The following is a 20,219-nucleotide window of genomic DNA, read 5'->3' as shown; positions in this document are numbered from 1 at the left end:
ACAAGACTAATTGTAGTAACTTAAGAAAATAGATACTCAAAATCATGACACAGAGACAAGACTAATCATAGTAGCAAAATTACAAATCTCGACCAAGCCATACCCAAACTCAAAAAAAGCTGGTAGACATGGTCAAAGAAAAAAAACAATCTCAGGGGATTAAGAATTTAGGAAGAAAAATCCTACCAGATAGAATATTATAATGTTTAAGCTAAAGTACTATACTATATGATTGATTAGTTGTGTTGAATATAAGGTGATATCGTAATATAATATATATTTGATGATGATTTTTGCCCTTATGTATGGATTGTAGTTTAGATTTAAATAGAATTGTAATGTTTTTATTATTATAAAATATCAAATATATGACCAACGCGGCAACAATGAAGGAATGATGTTTGACAAATTTCATTGTTAAATTCTTTAGATATTAAAATTTTGAATATTTGGGCAATTATTAATTGGTATATATTATATTCAATTAAGAAGAATTGTCCATAAAAATACAAAGCCTTTTTTATAGTTGGCATTAATTATTAGTGAGAATCTTGTTGGTACAACATTACAATGGTGTTAAGATTAGTATATATAATCCTTTCTTTCTTTCTTGAACCTTTTTATATGTATATTTGTGGAATTTATTATTTATATATTTATATATATTATTTTTCATATATACCACCAAAAAACCTGCATAAAACACGACCATTCATTTGCTTATTATTATTATTATGTAAATTTTTGTATGAGAAATGCTAAAGGGCACCACTGGTGCCTAATACCCTCCTACGTGTTAATATCGCTATTGGTGCAATTAAGTATTAGGTCCCATATAGTTTAATATAATATTTTTTATAGAGTATCGCTAGCCAATTGCAAGTCGACACATTTAGAAGGTGCTAAGCACCACTGGTGCCCAATAGCAATGCTCTTTTTGTATTTAGCTAATTAATAGGTATATCAGTGTAGATGTAAAGTGATAGGGGGAAGACTAGTCAAAGGTTGACCAGACATCCTCTTTTTTTCTATTTTAAAAGTAAGAGACAGAATTTGTCAAATAAATAAATTAAATGAAGAATTAGTAAAGGGTACTATAAGTTTAGCTTGTAACGTGTAATATCGTTGTATGTGTAACTTAATATCGGGTCCCATACATTTTAGTTTAATAAAAATTACAAAAAAATCGTTAACTATTTATAAGGTGTCACTTTATAGTGGTGCTGGACACTTTAATTACCCGTAGCAATGCTCTTTATAATGGTTAAGAAGTCTAATTTTATCATCTATAAAATGTATAAAAAAAATTTATAATGTACCTCTTTAAAAGAATTGCACCGATGCACTCTTGTTTGTTTTGGTATCCAAAATAAATTTTTAGTTAAATTTTTTCTGATTATCATGTACGTTATAGTTTTTTAAAATATTCTGTAAAATTTAACACGTTGAAAATAGAATTCAAATAGTGTGTTGCACACATGACTATTTTATTTTATATGCATATAAAATAGATTGTTTAAAAACTACTTTTTATATTGTAAATTATTCTGAAAATTTCTTAAAATTTTGTAAGATTTTTTTTTTTTTGAGCAAAAGATGATTTATTCATTCAGAAACATTCAGCATCAACCATAGACATTAGTTCAGGAGGAGCATTACGCTCACTAAAAATACGATCTGAGTGAAAACAAGACGCTCGAGCAACACAATGAGCAACCCTATTTACAGACCGTTTAACAAAATGTAAAGACACACAATTAAGAGACGAAATCAAAGACCGACAATCTTGAACTAAAAAACCAAATTGAGATGGCATTGAAACTGAGCCAAGAACAGCCTGCACCACCACTAACGCATCTGTCTCAATTTCCACCCCAGTCCACCCTTTGCGTTTGATCCAACTCAACGCTTCCTTCACCCCGATAACCTCGGCAATCTCAGGTCCCACAGCTCCTGTCCAACTACCTAAAATCCCCTCAATGAGCTTCCCATGAGCGTCCCGTGCTACATAACCGAACCCAAACTTTTGCTCCGCCGAAAATATTGCACCATCCACATTCACTTTAATGGAGCTTGACAGAGGCTTTTTCCAACGCTCCACACCGAATGTGAATTGAAAACCAGCAGCGGGCCGGTTCTTTGAACTTGAGCAGCAGACCACTGCTGCAGAGTGGCTCGGGCCGAGAGTACTACACCAGCTACAGTTTTTTTGCTTCCAAAACACATCATTGCGAGCATTCCATATAGACCAACTTACCATAGCTGTATCAACCGAAACCTCAACTGATTGGGTGTCCAAAATATTAAAAAACTAGCAACTAAAATCATTATGGACCCCAGAAATCACAGTCGGGCTGGCCAAATTCCAACATGCCTTTGCAAATTGACATTCCATAAGCACATGTGATATGGTTTCATAAAAGGTAAGGCAGAATTGACACTGAAGATCCACATTAACATGCTTAGTTTGTAATTGCACTTTAGTTGGCAAACAACTTGAAACGACACACCATAGAAAATGCAAAACCTTAGGAGGAACCCCCAATTTCCACAACCTTTTCCAACCAGAAACATTATCCATTAACCAATTACCATGAATATGTTGTAAGATATTTTAAATAACTATAACGTTCGCGAATATGAAAAAAAAAATTAATTAAAAACTTCTTCTCGATGTCAAATCAAGTGAATGATTTATTAATGCATCTCTTTTACAAGAGTGTCTTATAAAAACACCCAAAAATTTATTCAACTTTTTTTATTATTTTTTTAAAATAAATTATAGTAAATAAAATAAAAAAGCATTACTATTAAGTATGCAATACCAATGTTGATTAGTTTTGCTATTCGGCACCAGTGGTGCCTAGTACCCTTAAGACGTGTCGCTTTGCGATTGACTAACGATACTCCCTAAAAGCTATTATATTAAACTATATAAAACCCGATACTAAATTAGACTAATAACAATATTAACTCGTAAGATGATGCTTGTTATCGATGGTTCCTTTTAATATTTTTCTAAGAAAAAAGAGAATAGTCATATAATTGGGACAGGTGTCATTCCCAAAGAGTCTCATTTGATTGTAAATAGAAAAAAAGGTTTATATAGTTAATACAGCAAAAATCTCAACCGCTCGTCTCTCCCAAACCGCTTAATTTTCTTCAAATTAAGAATAAAATTCTTCTCTCAACCGTCGTATAAATTCATCATTACTCGGCAAACCCAAACCCCATTAACAACATCTCTTACGTCTTTGCATCGGTTGGTTGGTTGGGTTGGTGGGGTCCCCCTTTCATTTTCCCAATTATTTTTCTCGAGAAAGTTTCAAACATTTTCTCGAGAAAGTAATCATTTTCAAAAATTCTCAAGTTCATTATTTTCCTTCCTTCCCTAACTTTTATTAGCTTTACTAAGAAACCCTTTTATCAGTTTTATATAAATTTGCCATTTTTAATTACAAACATCAAAGTTTTGCTCTTTTGTTCGTTTTCATGGCGTTGCTTAGTCGTTTCAGATCAGTTTTTTCCTTTACAAACATCAGGCGTATCTTTCAGGTTTGTTGGTTTATATATTTTTTATTTTTTATAAATTATTTTTGTTTGGTAGAGAATTATTTTAATTAGGTAAAAAATAAAGTAACCCTAAATAAAGGTGTTACTTTTTTGCATAATTGTATTTTTTCTTTCTTTCTACTTTTGCTAATTATTAAGTTTTTTTTTTTTTTGAAACTTACACTTTTCTCTTTTCTGGGTGTTTAGAGTTTATTTTTTTTTTCTAATCATGGTCTGCAATAATCTTTTGAGCATTATAAAATAATGGTTTTAGTTATATTTGTTAGTTATGACTTTTCGAAGAAGAAAATTATAAATTAATGAATAATTCAGAATTTTTTTTTTATTTTTGATTCATAAATTACAACTTCTCTTACTCATCTTGGTTCTTTTTATAAAAATAAATAAATCAATAAATGGTAATCCAATTTTGATTATCATCATAATTAAATCTTTTGAGCCTTTTAAAAGTAACTGCATTATAGAATAAAGAATAATTGTTTTGTTATAACATAGTTATTACTTTTCTATAATTTAATTAAGAATTATTATTTTTTGTTATTCATACATTACAACTTCTCTTACTCTTCTTGGTTCTTTTTAGACAAATAAATAAATGACAATAACAAGATCATCATTGATAAGTTCATCCAATTTTGATTGATAATTGTTTAGAGCTTTTTTTCTTTCCTAATCATGGTCTGCATAATCTTTTGAGCATTATAGAATAATGACCTTTTCTATTACTAGTCAAAGAAGAAAATTATAAATTAATGAATAATTCAGCATTAATTTTTAGAAAAATAAATAAATGACAATAACAAGATTATCATTGATAAGTTCATCCAATTTTGATTAATTTAAACCAATTTGTCTCATTTTTTTTTATGTATATAATTTTATTTTATTTTTTGGATTTTTATGTATAGTTTGGTGGACCTAGAGAAATAGATCTTGGAGCACATACAATAAAATCTCATGGAGCATCAGTTGCCAGAAACCATATGCTAGATTGGCTTATATTAGTAGTGTTGGGAGTAATAGCGATTATTCTCAATCAAATTCACCCTTTTAACCGCTTTGTTGGGAAAGATATGATGGATGACCTTAGATATCCCATGAAAGACAACACTGTTCCTGTTTGGGCTATTCCTGTAAGTCTCTCTCTTTTTCGAGTAATCGGTTAAAACACCACTGACTATTTTATAATGTCGAGACAATCAGTCGGGAATTCCAAACACCATCTTTGGATTCCCGACCGAGACCATTTTACCAAGAATTTAACTCTTGAGAGTTAAATTACAATAGAGACAATTAGTCGGGAATTTTAGAGACGGTGTAAAAATACCATCTTTGGAGTCCCGACTGAGACTATTTTACGAAGAATTTAACTCTTAAAGAGTTAAAATACAATAAAAACAATCAGTCGGGAATTCTAAACACTGTAAAAATACAGTCTTTGGATTCCCGACTGAGACCAACAAAGAATTTAACTCTACGAGTACACAACAAAAAGACAATGAGTCGGGAATTCTAGACATAGTGTACTAAACATCGTCTTTGGATTCCCGACTAAGACCATTTTACAAAGAATTTAACTCTTTGAGTGAAAACACAACAAAGACAATTAGTTGGGAATTCTAGACACGGTGTACAAAACGAATTCCCAACTGAGACCATTTTACAAAGAATTAACTTTAATTGTCCTTACTTTTACGAGTAATTGGTCAAAACACGACTAAGACAATCAGTCGGGAATTCCAGAATTGGTGTTTGTATTGCACACACCCCGTCTTTGAATTCCCGACTGAGACCATTTTACAAAGAATTATCCATATTATTATTATTAATATTCAACTGATAAGATTATTTTTGTTTATTGATCAGATATATGCAGTTTTGTTGCCTATTTTGATCTTTGTCATAGTCTATCTGCGTAGAAGAGATGTCTATGATCTTCACCACAGCATTCTTGGTAATAATTTGAACCATATATTTGTTCTTAATTAATTATTTTAACTTAAAAACTAATTGTATCTTAAAAGCATTGTTCTAACAAGAGTTTTGTACTTGTAACAGGCCTATTATTTGCTGTGGTGATAACTGGGGTTCTTACTGAGGCAATAAAAAACGCAGTTGGTAGACCAAGACCCGACTTTTTCTGGCGTTGCTTTCCCGACGGTATAGATGTATGTGTTCATCTCAATACATACACACATATTTACATTCTTTTGTTGGTATTAAAACTTATTTTGTTTAATTTCGGTTAAGGCATATGATCGATGGGGCGATGTGATATGTCACGGTAAGGCTAGTGATATCAAGGAAGGACATAAGAGCTTCCCAAGTGGCCATACTTCATGTAAGTGAAATTTCACTTCATGTTGAGTAGCAACACTGCTCGGGACAGCCCTTAAATCAGGGCTGTCCATCATTTTGTTCATGATTGACAAGTATTGTGTGTTTGGAAATGCAGGGTCTTTTGCAGGGTTAGGTTTTCTGTCGTTGTACTTGTCGGGAAAGATTCAAGTGTTTGATCGAAACGGGCATGTTGCAAAACTATGCATTACTTTCTTCCCTTTGTTGTTTGCATCATTGGTTGGTATTTCTAGAGTGGATGATTATTGGCATCATTGGCAAGATGTCTTTGCCGGAGGCCTATTAGGTTTGCTCGTTCGTTTGTTTGTTTGTTTGTTTGTTTTGTATTTCGAAATCTTTAACATAATATGAAAATTTTCAGGGCTTGTTGTAGCAACTTTTTGCTATTGTCAATTCTTTCCACTCCCTTACCACAATGAAGGTGAGTAACAAGATTTTCCTTTCGAGTTTTACTTTGTTCGGTTTTTCAGTTCTTGAGAATTTTTTCGCGAATTTCAGGATGGGGGCCGTACGCATACTTCAGAGCGTTGGAGGAGACTCGTAGCAACGCTATCAATATGAACGATGTGAGCAGTGCTGTGAATGGACAGAGCACGGGGTATGTTCGTCGAGAATCGAATGCAGAGATGAGATCTAATGGCGAAACTTTCATGGCGTTTTCGGTTGACCAGAATTCAACTACCTCAACCTTGGATGAATTAGAATCTGGGAGGAGATAATCCAATTAATCAATCAATCACATATTCATGTTTAATTATGTTCAAATATATTTTTTTTGCTCTCTTTTTTCTTGATTGTTTTCCTCTGTATAATATGTATGTAAGATTTTTTTAGTAGTGTTATATAGTTATCTGAGCTTGCTTACATCATAGTAAAAAAAGTTTACTAAACTAACCATATTTTTTTGCCTTAACTTTAAGTTTAATTGCCTTGAAAAGAAAAAAAAAATTAATTGAAGAACTATTTTATAAACAATATTCAATGCCTATTACTAACTGTATTATTTTTAGCTTTGTGGCATTTTTAGGTATTTATGAAAATACCCCATGAATAAAATCACCCTAAATAATTTTTTTTTTATCAAAACAACATTGAAAATTGAATAGATATGAGATGAGACCACAAGATTTTGAGCTTGAGGCAATTAGAATTTTGGTCACCAACAATCATAACAGACAACTGTTGTATTTTCTTTATTGTCAACCTAAATTATTAGAATATGGTAATTTAATGTTAAAAAATAAGGTGTGGCATAAAGTTGAAACTTTTTTTGGTATGTAATTTGAATGTGTAATTATTATATATATTACTGGGTTGTCTCACTAGGAAGATATGGGGTGTGGTTGTACTAGGGTAGGGCCTATTTTGGATCATAAGAACTGGCCTAGTCCAACTCTTAAATTTCCATTATTGTCAACCATAGTTGTCATTGATTGCATCACATGGTCATGGTTTATTGTTGTTTTATTGCTATTAAAATTAAAATATTGCTTTTAATATAAGGATGTATGGTAGATATTTTGATAGTTTTTAGAAAATTCTCAAAATTTAAGGCCTATAGTAATTTAGAATCTTCCGAAAGTTAAAAGGGTGTTTGCTTTGCTATAATTACAATATACACAATGGTATAAAAGTATTTGAGTTATAATTTTTCTATGTACCAAATTTTTAATGGTAAGAGGAAAAGTGACCCATCTCACATAACTCTCTCGTATTAATATACATATATTAAGCTCGTTTGGTACAGTATGTTAAAATGTCTTGTATTGTACAATATTATTTAATATCGTACTATGATTAGTATTGACTTTATTAATACGTTGTGTAAAATTATACAATCTTTAACATAAATCTAGCCTTGACCCTAGACTCCACATTCGGACCTTGACCTAGACCCAGACCCAAACCTTAGACTTAGACTCCGGTCTTGACCCAAACCCATCCTCAAAGATAACCACAAACCCATACCCAACCCTAGACCTCGGAGTCACCCTCAATCCTAAACCTTCGCCCAGATGCTGACTTGACCGTGTCCTCAACTCCAGTCCTAGATCTAGGATTCCAGCCTTGGACTTAGATCCCAAACTCGGACCCAAACTGGGACACGAACCCAGACCCGGACTCGAACCCTAAACGTCGACCCCAGACTTCAACCCCAAATTCTGGCCTTGAACCCTAGATCTCGGCTCCAAATCGCAGACCTGTCCTTGGACCTCAAATCCCGACCCTAGCCCCAATCCTAACCATTTCTAAATACTATAATATAAATTAATACATATAATTTTTGATGTATTAAATAATATAATTTGCATTGTATTAAAATTTATAGTTGTGATAATTAATACAATACAATATTTTATTCAAACATAGTGTTGCTTGTTATATAATACAATATAACTCTTATAGGATCTATTAAATGAGCCCATAAAGTTGTGTCTTGTACGCTAATGGTATTGTTGCTAGTCCTGTGTTGGTAGTGATCATGATATTAGTATAGAAAAATGTCCTCAATTATATTGAATTTAATTATTATTTGATTAAATTCTTGAAAGTGCATTATTGAAGAAGAAAAAGTAATAGGCATTGTTTTTACACACCACATTAGTACATTACCTAGTCACATTACAATTTATAGGTAATGACTTTGTGGATTAGGTTTAGATATGCCTCTCAATTATTATTCAACATTGAGGTTATGTACTTCTTATGTATGTCATTTTCTAATAAAGAGGGTACCAACCCAAAATGACCATTTGTCATCTTTTTTAATGATAATAATCTTTAATCAAGTATTTTATAATAAAGTTATTTGGTGCGGCTGTTTTGATATTCTTCAACATTTGTGCACCAAAATTGTATTTTTATGATAATTGATATAACTTTATGTGTTTCACAAGGATAGTATTATTGGGGTAAGTTTTGAAAGGTGATTTTACACTATGAGTGCCTTAGCATAACACTTTATGTTTGGTATGATGGATGTAAATAAATGATAGGAAGGATAGAGAATAGGGGTAAGTTGAAAAATGTCTATTTTATTCATCAATTAATCAAATTTACCTTTAATTTCATATTTATTTGAAACATACCTCTTTTTATATGTATTGTACCCAAAATACCCTTACATAAGAGAATCACATGGAGAGTATCTTGAAGTGACAGAGGCAAAATTGGTACAATGTTTAAAAAAAGAGGTAAAAATGATAGATTTTAAAAAAGAAGGTAAAAATAAAAGAGGACAATATAAAAAGAGTATAGAGTGTAATTTCCTTTAGAGAATATGTTATAGAGTGGACTCAAATATTTGTAATAATAATAATAATAATAATAATAATAATAATAATAATAATAATAAATGGTATATTAAGATTACAATTTTATTACAAACTTCTTTTTGTTTAAGATTTATTCCTAAACTTTTAATTATAATTTTTTTATTTATTTATGTATAATGAAAAAAATAGGGTATTTTCTTTCAAAAAAAAAAAAATCGGGGCTTAGAAAATAGGGGTATTGTGTAATGGCACAAACTTTCCAATACTTAGGTCAATCTACTTCTAAGGATGGAAAGAAAAATAGCTCTCTTTATATTATTTGGTATTAGAAATAAATTTTTCAATAATATAAATTAACTACTAAAATTACAATATTATCCTTCTTAATATAATTGTTTATAATTTTTTAAAGACAAATATGATATTGTATATATATATTTTGTCTTTTTTTTAATCCCTCTATTTTAAGAAGGATTGAAAATTTTGATTTTCTCTTTTCTTTATCTTTTGCCAAACAAATGATTTTACTTATCCCTCCATTTCTTTCCTCTAATCTTTCTCCTTTCACTCTTTTTTTCACCTTACCAAACATAGTGTTAGTCTTTGTTGTATGATTTTGTTTGTTGGTGTAGTTGTCACCCCAAATCCAAAACTAATAATCAATTTTAATTATTACATATGATGTAATAATCAATTTTCATTAATGAGCATTGATATTTTGTTTAAGAAAAATGTCTCTTTATATATTGTTAATGCCTCATAACATTTAACATAAATGTAATTAATAACTTTTATATTTAGAATACTATAACACTTGTATTGCTAAATATAATTATAAAAATAAATAAAAACGTAGAATTTTACATCATTAAATAATTAAAAGAACATTTTATTGAAAGATAGAGCAAAAAAAGTCCATGTAAATATTATAATATTTATTTTTTTTTACCGAACATGTTTATTGTTAAAATATTACTATTCATTCGTTTACTTTATCTTATAATTTTGTTGCAGTTATATCATTTTTTAGTCGTTAAAAACACGTGACAACAAATTATTAGACCACGTACTAAATAAGCTAAAGAAGTATATTGCCACATATTTTTAAGCTGACACTTTGTAACGCCCCGATATTTTGCCTTATTTTACAAAAATACTATTTTCATGCATAATTTGAAAAGATAAAAAAAAAAAATAATTTAAATACAACAGTGGATTTTTAAAAAAAAATCAAAATGCAACAGAGAAGGATCCTTCATTTGTAAAACAAGATACAGTAAGTAAATAATTTTAAATAATGCATTTCCACTGTGTTAGATTTATCAACTGCTTAAAATAAAACTAAGGCACCACTGGCGTTCTAGATCGTTTGTCCGCCCGTAGCCGCTCACAGTATACGTACGTAACCGACCCCGCTCACTATACATACTTCTGTCTAATACCTGTAGGGGGAAAGTAAGGGGGGTGAGCTAAAAGCTCAGTAAGGAAATGCTTATCAAACAATACCATATAATATCACACATACCATTAATGTATTTATTAAGTTTTAGCAATATCATACATGCTCTTTTATAACTATAACCAAATAACTGTACATATAGAAACCTTTATCATACAAGTCTATACTATTTGTTCACACCGTACACATATACAGAGATCATAACTCCAATATCATACTCATAACATAATCATATCAATACTATAGATAATAATAACATTATCACAACATTGGCATATCATAGCCATTACTTACATAACCCGGCCTAGCTCGACCCTACAATATCCCGGGCCTAATCGCCCATATAATAACATGGGCCTATGCGGCCCTACCATTGTTATAGGATAGGGTATCTCTATATTCAACAAGAACATCACTGTATCATACCCACCATAACAATCTCATACACGACTCAGTAAAATGTAGGGTAGGGTATCTCTACATTCAACGGCCTTATCCCGTATCATACCCCACCATGGTCCCTCACTTTACCTGAGACGTTAGCATACAACATATAACATACAACATAAACCATACACCATACAACATACAACATGCAAGATACAAATACATCATACAACATGCAAGATACAAATACATCATACAACATGCAAGATACAAATACATCATACAACATACAACCTAAAACATACAAATACAACATACAACATATACAAGTCATACAACCATAATCTATGTATCAATTCACAACCTCATATTGTGTCCATACCACACATTCTCAGTACCATATACATATTCATAATAACAAATCATAAATCATATTTCAATACATAAAGATTAAATTTATGCAGATAAACACATACAAAACTATCTAATTTCCTTACCTCAAATCCCGCTGCTTAAACTTGTTATCTCGTCACTACTACCTATAATAACACATGGGTCAAGGCCCTAACATTAAAATTCACACTCTTACAGTACAGCAGAAAGAATACTATTTTTGACCAATAACTACACGAATTCAGTAAAAGTTTCCTTCATAAAAATTATAGGAAATTTAATTATCTTTCCAACGATATATAGATCATTAAAAATGGATTAAAACTGAGGGAGTTATGATAGTTTTACTGAAACTATTTCTGAGAAGGAATATGGAGTAACGAATCACAGGAGACATCGAAAATACAAAGTTTTGATACTGAAATATTCCAAATCAGAGAATACTCTCTTCATAAAAGTTTTAGAAAATCAAATTCCCTTTCTAATGACACTAAAATCTTTAAAATCGGAGTTATAACGTAAGAGATATAGATATTATACCGAAACAGTTTTCTAGAAATCCTGAAACAAATGGATTTCGAACTACAGCAATAAAACAATAATTTTGACTTAGAATAATCAATAATTAGTGAATGGTTTCTTCATAAAACATTTGGAAAATTGAATTATCTCTTCAACAGTACCAAGATCGCTAGAATCGGATCATTATTCAGAGAGATATTCGGATTTTACTGAAACAACTTATATAGAAAATATGAAAAACGATTTACAACAAACAGCGTAAAAATACTAATTTTTGACATAGATAAATTTCGATTCTGTAAAATCTTTCTTCATAAGAATTATAGGAAATTTAATAAGCTTTCTATAGACACCAAGATTGCGAGAATCAGATGAGTATTTAAAGAGATATGACAGTTTTACTGAGACATGTTTCATTCTGAAAAATAAGAAAAGGAGACCTACGAAAATTCTCCTATTGTGATCAATAAATAAGTTAATGTAGAGTTTCTTACCTCAAATACATCAAGCTACTTGGATCGATAGACATAAGATGATGGTGATCAAAGATGAGAGTGAAGAGTGGTATAGATTTGGCTAAGGATGTAATGGAAAGATGACTTGAAAATTTTTAGGGTTAGTCTTGCTCAAATAGGTGGGAAGAATAGAACGATATAATTTTAGGGTTAATGAAACCTATACTATTCTGAATCTTATTAGCTAATAATATTAACATAATAACAATAATAATATGATAAATTATTAAATAAACAAATATCTAACTTTTAAATTTAAATTGTAAGCTCTCAATCTCGTAACTTTAGGGCTTAGTTTTGACCTAGAAAAATTACGAATTCTGATATAGTTATTTCTACAAAATTTATAGATCTTTAAATTATCTTTCCAACGCCACTGAAATCACCTCAATCCGAGCTCTAGAACTCCAGATATGATCATTTTAGTAAAACAGTTTTTAATCCTGCGAATTTATCCAAACCTACGAATTTTTAACATTAATTAATTAAACTCACTAAATATATTATAAAACCCTAATGGACCTTCATATTGGGCTTTAATTAAACGATTACTTACTCTGTAAAAATACCATAATATTTTACTTTCGTAGTTAATACAACTTTAACTCTCTCTAGAAAATTGGTACAACTACTCTAAGCAATAATATCAACTCACTAACAACACAAAGAAACAAGATAATTATCCTCGCTCAATTAATATCCAAAAAAAAAAATTAAATACTATTTTAATCTGGATATTACATTCTACCCTCCTTAAAAGAAATTTCGTCCTCGAAATTTAACTTACCAACACTCGGGGTGTTGAGTCGTCATGTCTTTCACCACTTACTGCATTACCTCATTATCTACCATATATATATGGACCCAATAAACATGCATTTAACCTATGTCTTATCGGTCAATCCATAACACATAAAATATACACAACTTAATTAAGTATTATTATTTCTCTATACATTACTTTAAATACCAAAATATACTCCATCATAATAACTTACATATACATGCTTTGAATACATAAGTTTTGCAATCACATGCTCGTAATATATGAAAAGTTTTTCTTTCTCTTATGACCATCCTTACATGCCATTAAGAGTGAAATTATTTATTCTTCTATGAGCATCCTTACATGCCATTAAGAGTGAAATTATTTATTCTTCTATGAGCATCCTTACATGCCATTTAGAGTCACAGTATTTATTCTCTAAATGAACATCCTTACATGTCACTTGAGAACACATTAAACAATACAAAATAACAAACACAAAGAGTAGGGTAAAAGATCTTATGCAAACTTCTCTTTAATTATTCCCATTCTCTCGTTGAATGTTATTACAGACTAAAATCTTACTCTCTCTCTGTCTTTTTTTTTTCCACGTAAAGCTACGGTGTCATTCTTGCAGTTTCATAGTTGTTACTCATCGATAGATACTTTTTCCATGGCACTTGGAAATAAACATGGAATCTCTTTAAAAGGTCTTCTATGTATAAATATTTAACTATCTATCCGACCACCTTTTTGTCTAACGTTCACTTCTTAATTTCTTTTATCCATGCATTCGTTGCACTTGTCATGACTTCCCATTTTCCAAGATAATCGTCTTTGGATCCTTTTGTTGTCCGATTTTTGTATCACTCTATTGTATTTTCTTTGCTAATCTCTCTTATGGTGCTTGGTCCTCCATTACCCCTTCAATCAAGTTGACTTGATTATGAGATTAGCTAGTTTTCTATACTAACTTTTATCTACTTTGGTATTACATCGATATAGTGAAGAAGTTTAAATCGTAATGCCGATAGATTCTAATAGTTATGTTCAATGATTGATTCTTCTAATATACCAGCCATCTGAGGTATCACATAACTTCATACTTATCATAGCATTGATTATTCCAGCCATATTCATATCCTATATATATTGTAGCCTTCTTTAATTCACCAAAAAGAATATCTCAACTTCTTAATTGTACCTCTAAATCTTCCAAATCTCTTAAACATACATTCCAATACTGATTATTTACTTAAGACTATAACATATATGTATTAAAACATAGAAAGCACACTAATAACCCCTTTAAAATAAGTTCAATCCTACCATAGCTTATCGTAGCCCAACTATTTATTATTTGTTGACTTTTAACAATAAGTCAACCATACCAATCTCATAATGTATTGATCATCCAAGTTATCAGGGTAAGGATACTATATATATAATTTGCAAACTATGCCGAACAGACCTTACTCTGTCCATCACTATTATACCTCCTATACCCCTACTTGTATTTGATTTATTACTGGAGACTCACTATTTATAATTCCTTAGTCAGGAATTTTTTATTCTTACTTCCCATACTACCTTTAAGCACAAGTCAATAATTTGTTCAAGCGTCTCATTTTACATCCAAACGCCACCAAATTATCAATACCTATCTTGTTTTTTTTCTTCTTCTAACTTTGCACTTTCAATTGGACAAGACTTAGTAGTGTGCAATAAGTTAGTTATTGTCAGCTTGAGAGAGTCCTTCCAAAGATCTCTATTACTGGCTTTTTAGATTGAGAAAAATATCTAATATTTTTCCTTTTTTTTTTTGCTCTTAACAATTTTAGCTTTTGACAAATCCATAGTCATTTTCTTCTCGGGCACTATAGGGCCTAGAAACACCATCTCTTTTCAGCAGGGCTGGACTTTGTGAGTTTTCCTCTTAGTTTCTCATTAGATGACACTCCAACATACTTATACTATTGCCCATAATATAAGTCGTAATTGGATTGTAGTATCCATTGCTTACGTTGTGCCTTGAATTCCTTTATGTTGCATGAGTGTATTTTCTAATCCCAACACTTATCAAAAACTTGTATAGTCCTTGACATGCCATGACATTCTTCAATATATGTTACTTTGGTCCTAATTGTGTCTCACTTTTCTCCTGTCTCTAAGTGAGGCTTTCCTAACATTTTCTCATTGAGCTATACTCCACACCATTGTTGTTGCATCAGTGAGTATTTGGAATCTAGGGATGTCACCCTTGAATGCTAATTCCTCCTCTTTCTCAAGTTTTGAATTTGCGATCTACTCTCTATAGTTGTTTGTTGTACACCCGCCACAAAGCTGCATCCACAATCTCTTAGTTGTGTAGTTGTGATCAATTCCGAGTAGTCACCCTCTTAGTTGTCTCTCATTCATGTTGTACCCAAATTGTTAGCTGTGCCTGGACCTTTTTTTTGTCTTTCTCCTTTGAAAATGTCTCTGTCGAAGCCATACACATTTTTCTCTATTATCTCCTCCACCAAGTAGATGACCTTGAGTTTAAAGTTTACAACTTTCCTTCGGTAATCTAATATTTGTTGATGCTCTGCTTATCTCTTAGTGTTTAAGATACCTTCATAAGTTATTACCTCTAGTAATTTTATCATGTCTCTTTCTAACTTCTCATTTTGGATTCTATTCAGCACACTACACTCCTTTCTATATGATGGCATCGTCCTCTCCTGACTCATTTCTATAACATACTTATCTCCAATGTCTTTGCATACAGTACTCATACTTCTTACCATCTAACTTAAGAGTGTGTAACTTATAGAATATCCAACAAGATAGTACCTTCTCCTTAAAGATCTATTATTTCATCCTTCTTAATAAGTAGGTTTCGTAAATTATACTGTCCCAGTCTGGTATAACGTCTACTATTCTAAGTCATCCCTACTTCCTATATGTTGGGCTTCCATTCATGGCTAGGTGTAGAGACCGCTTCTTCAACCATTCATAGATAGGTGAAAATATATGCGTCGGTACTTAGTTGGCTATTGGTACATTTCATTATGTGCTTCAAGTTCCACTACTAGTGTTGGTGATATTTTGCTGAGCCTGTGAAAACTCTTCAACAAATTGCCTTAGTCATGCTCGTAGTCCTTCCAATACCTCTATTAGATCGTTAGCCTTAACTATTATTGGGTTTTCTAGAACATCAACCATCTGTGGGTCAGCGGAACACACATCCTTAGCCCCCACCTCTATTGGTCGTTCTTTTCACATTGATTCTAACTGATCTTCTAGTTTCATGTGTGAGCTCTTACAAGAAAGGTTAATTTAATAGAAACAAAAGAGTTCAATTATAGGGAGAGAAGATTCCATGAATATATCTAAACTTAATGTTGTCAAGCTTAACTAGTACTATTCTATTTATCAAACAAAATCTTATGAATTCCTAATATAATTTATTCTAAATTTTCAAGAAAGGAACACTGTCCTTCCTAGTTTCAATTCAAGACAATAAAGAAAAATAAAACCTATTCATATTCTTCATAAAAAAGTGTAATCAATCATAACAGGTAATATACTCTTAATTTCTCTAAGCACCCACTACAGATGAGCCACTAATTCTAGGAAACATATTTTAACAAAAATCTATGTATCACATATAAAACTATTAATGGCAATACCAAGAAAATTAAAACTAACACTTACATAATAGTGAGAGGGATCTTTTTCAGTCTTCTGTATGTATACCGTGAGTATCCTTCGGGCTAACGGACGATCGGCTCTGATACCAACTGTAACGCCCCGATATTTTGCCTTATTTTACAAAAATACTATTTTCATGCATAATTTGAAAAGATAAAAAAAAAATAATTTAAATACAACAGTGGATTTTAAAAAAAATCAAAATGCAACAGAGAAGGATCCTTCATTTGTAAAACAAGATACAGTAAGTAAATAATTTTAAATAATGCATTTCCACTGTGTTAGATTTATCAACTGCTTAAAATAAAACTAAGGCACCACTGGCGTTCTAGATCGTTTGTCCGCCCGTAGCCGCTCACAGTATACGTACCAGAACTGACCCTGCTCACTATACATACTTCCCTGTCTAATACCTGTAGGGGGAAAGTAAGGGGGGTGAGCTAAAAGCTCAGTAAGGAAATGCTTATCAAACAATACCATATAATATCACACATACCATTAATGTATTTATTAAGTTTTAGCAATATCATACATGCTCTTTTATAACTATAACCAAATAACTGTACATATAGAAACCTTTATCATACAAGTCTATACTATTTGTTCACACCGTACACATATACAGAGATCATAACTCCAATATCATACTCATAACATAATCATATCAATACTATAGATAATAATAACATTATCACAACATTGGCATATCATAGCCATTACTTACATAACCCGGGCCTAGCCTGACCCTACAATATCCTGGGCCTAATCTGCCCATATAATAACATGGGCCTATGCAGCCCTACCATTGTTATAGGATAGGGTATCTCTATATTCAACAGTAACATCACTGTATCATACCCACCATAACAATCTCATACACGACTCAGTAAAATGTAGGGTAGGGTATCTCTACATTCAACGGCCTTATCCCGTATCATACCCCACCATGGTCCCTCACTTTACCTGAGACGTTAGCATACAACATATAACATACAACATAAACCATACACCATACAACATACAACATGCAAGATACAAATACATCATACAACATGCAAGATACAAATACATCATACAACATGCAAGATACAAATACATCATACAACATACAACCTAAAACATACAAATACAACATACAACATATACAAGTCATACAACCATAATCTATGTATCAATTCACAACCTCATATTGTGTCCATACCACACATTCTCGCACCATATACATATTCATAATAACAAATCATAAATCATATTTCAATACATAAAGATTAAATTTATGCAGATAAACACATACAAAACTATCTAATTTCCTTACCTCAAATCCCGCTGCTTAAACTTGTTATCTCGTCACTACTACCTATAATAACACATGGGTCAAGGCCCTAACATTAAAATTCACACTCTTACAGTACAGCAGAAAGAATACTATTTTTGACCAATAACTACACGAATTCAGTAAAAGTTTCCTTCATAAAAATTATAGGAAATTTAATTATCTTTCCAACGATATATAGATCATTAAAAATGGATTAAAACTGAGGGAGTTATGATAGTTTTACTGAAACTATTTCTGAGAAGGAATATGGAGTAACGAATCACAGGAGACATCGAAAATACAAAGTTTTGATACTGAAATATTCCAAATCAGAGAATACTCTCTTCATAAAAGTTTTAGAAAATCAAATTCCCTTTCTAATGACACTAAAATCTTTAAAATCGGAGTTATAACGTAAGAGATATAGATATTATACCGAAACAGTTTTCTAGAAATCCTGAAACAAATGGATTTCGAACTACAGCAATAAAACAATAATTTTGACTTAGAATAATCAATAATTAGTGAATGGTTTCTTCATAAAACATTTGGAAAATTGAATTATCTCTTCAACAGTACCAAGATCGCTAGAATCGGATCATTATTCAGAGAGATATTCGGATTTTACTGAAACAACTTATATAGAAAATATGAAAAACGATTTACAACAAACAGCGTAAAAATACTAATTTTTGACATAGATAAATTTCGATTCTGTAAAATCTTTCTTCATAAGAATTATAGGAAATTTAATAAGCTTTCTATAGACACCAAGATTGCGAGAATCAGATGAGTATTTAAAGAGATATGACAGTTTTACTGAGACATGTTTCATTCTGAAAAATAAGAAAAGGAGACCTACGAAAATTCTCCTATTGTGATCAATAAATAAGTTAATGTAGAGTTTCTTACCTCAAATACATCAAGCTACTTGGATCGATAGACATAAGATGATGGTGATCAAAGATGAGAGTGAAGAGTGGTATAGATTTGGCTAAGGATGTAATGGAAAGATGACTTGAAAATTTTTAGGGTTAGTCTTGCTCAAATAGGTGGGAAGAATAGAACGATATAATTTTAGGGTTAATGAAACCTATACTATTCTGAATCATGATAAATTATTAAATAAACAAATATCTAACTTTTAAATTTAAATTGTAAGCTCTCAATCTCGTAACTTTAGGGCTTAGTTTTGACCTAGAAAAATTACGAATTCTGATATAGTTATTTCTACAAAATTTATAGATCTTTAAATTATCTTTCCAACGCCACTGAAATCACCTCAATCCGAGCTCTAGAACTCCAGATATGATCATTTTAGTAAAACAGTTTTTAATCCTGCGAATTTATCCAAACCTACGAATTTTTAACATTAATTAATTAAACTCACTAAATATATTATAAAACCCTAATGGACCTTCATATTGGGCTTTAATTAAACGATTACTTACTCTGTAAAAATACCATAATATTTTACTTTCGTAGTTAATACAACTTTAACTCTCTCTAGAAAATTGGTACAACTACTCTAAGCAATAATATCAACTCACTAACAACACAAAGAAACAAGATAATTATCCTCGCTCAATTAATATCCAAAAAAAAAAAAAAATTAAATACTATTTTAATCTGGATATTACACACTTAATGAGCTTAATTATCACTTAATAGTCAAAAAAAAAAAGTATGACTACAACACAATCGTAAGATTAAATATTATTATCATCACTTTTTTTTATTAAAATTATATGTGTAACAACTAGAAATATTAAGAGAGTTTCGTTGTAAATATTCCTATTCTTATTTGTTAATGTTGTTTTTCTTTTAATCCACAAACAAATCAAATGTTGCTAACCTATCTTTCTCTCTCTCCTTTATTATTTGTTATTTTTTTAAAAGGCAAAGTGTAAAGTTGGGGCTAACCTCAACAAGAAAAGAATATTAACACATATAAAAGAAA

The 20,219-nt window shown here is 30.9% G+C and overlaps 2 protein-coding genes and 1 long non-coding RNA gene across 3 annotated transcripts; 1 reads left to right on the top strand and 2 right to left on the bottom strand.

Annotated features, from left to right (window-relative positions):
- Positions 1–1,609: 1,609 nt before the first annotated feature.
- LOC115712332 (uncharacterized) lies at positions 1,610–2,581 on the bottom strand. Its single transcript, XM_030640606.2, has 2 exons — positions 2,371–2,581; positions 1,610–2,283 (listed from the first exon to the last, which is right to left on the bottom strand). The coding sequence occupies exons 1-2, from the start codon at positions 2,579–2,581 to the stop codon at positions 1,610–1,612; spliced, it is 885 nt and encodes a 294-aa protein (XP_030496466.2).
- Positions 2,582–3,075: 494 nt separating this feature from the next.
- LOC115715013 (lipid phosphate phosphatase 2) lies at positions 3,076–6,903 on the top strand. Its single transcript, XM_030643792.2, has 8 exons — positions 3,076–3,555; positions 4,482–4,706; positions 5,440–5,527; positions 5,632–5,741; positions 5,824–5,914; positions 6,029–6,217; positions 6,293–6,352; positions 6,430–6,903. Exons 1-8 carry the CDS (start codon positions 3,493–3,495, stop codon positions 6,648–6,650), a joined length of 1,047 nt encoding a protein of 348 aa, XP_030499652.1. The 5' UTR covers positions 3,076–3,492; the 3' UTR covers positions 6,651–6,903.
- Positions 6,904–15,054: 8,151 nt separating this feature from the next.
- Positions 15,055–19,359, bottom strand: LOC133036600 (uncharacterized). The gene is made up of 2 exons (XR_009687178.1): positions 18,260–19,359; positions 15,055–17,357 (listed from the first exon to the last, which is right to left on the bottom strand). It is a non-coding gene; the product is annotated as an uncharacterized LOC133036600 (long non-coding RNA).
- Positions 19,360–20,219: the final 860 nt, after the last annotated feature.

The sequence above is a fragment of the Cannabis sativa genome, chromosome 4, assembly GCF_029168945.1.
Source record: "Cannabis sativa cultivar Pink pepper isolate KNU-18-1 chromosome 4, ASM2916894v1, whole genome shotgun sequence".
Classification (NCBI taxonomy): domain Eukaryota; kingdom Viridiplantae; phylum Streptophyta; class Magnoliopsida; order Rosales; family Cannabaceae; genus Cannabis; species Cannabis sativa.
The sequence above is the reverse complement of the archived record's forward strand: the minus strand, read 5'-3'. Positions and strand labels throughout refer to the sequence as shown.

Excerpts from the sequence above, each read along its gene's own strand:
- LOC115715013 (XM_030643792.2), top strand. The coding sequence starts at position 3,493 with ATGGCGTTGCTTAGTCGTTTCAGATCAGTTTTTTCCTTTACAAACATC. Across the intron at positions 5,528-5,631 it reads TCTTCACCACAGCATTCTTG|GCCTATTATTTGCTGTGGTG; the intron begins GTAATAATTTGA and ends TACTTGTAACAG. Across the intron at positions 6,218-6,292 it reads CTTTGCCGGAGGCCTATTAG|GGCTTGTTGTAGCAACTTTT; the intron begins GTTTGCTCGTTC and ends GAAAATTTTCAG.
- LOC115712332 (XM_030640606.2), bottom strand. The coding sequence starts at position 2,581 with ATGGATAATGTTTCTGGTTGGAAAAGGTTGTGGAAATTGGGGGTTCCT. Across the intron at positions 2,284-2,370 it reads ATGTCAATTTGCAAAGGCAT|TTGAGGTTTCGGTTGATACA; the intron begins GTTGGAATTTGG and ends ACACCCAATCAG.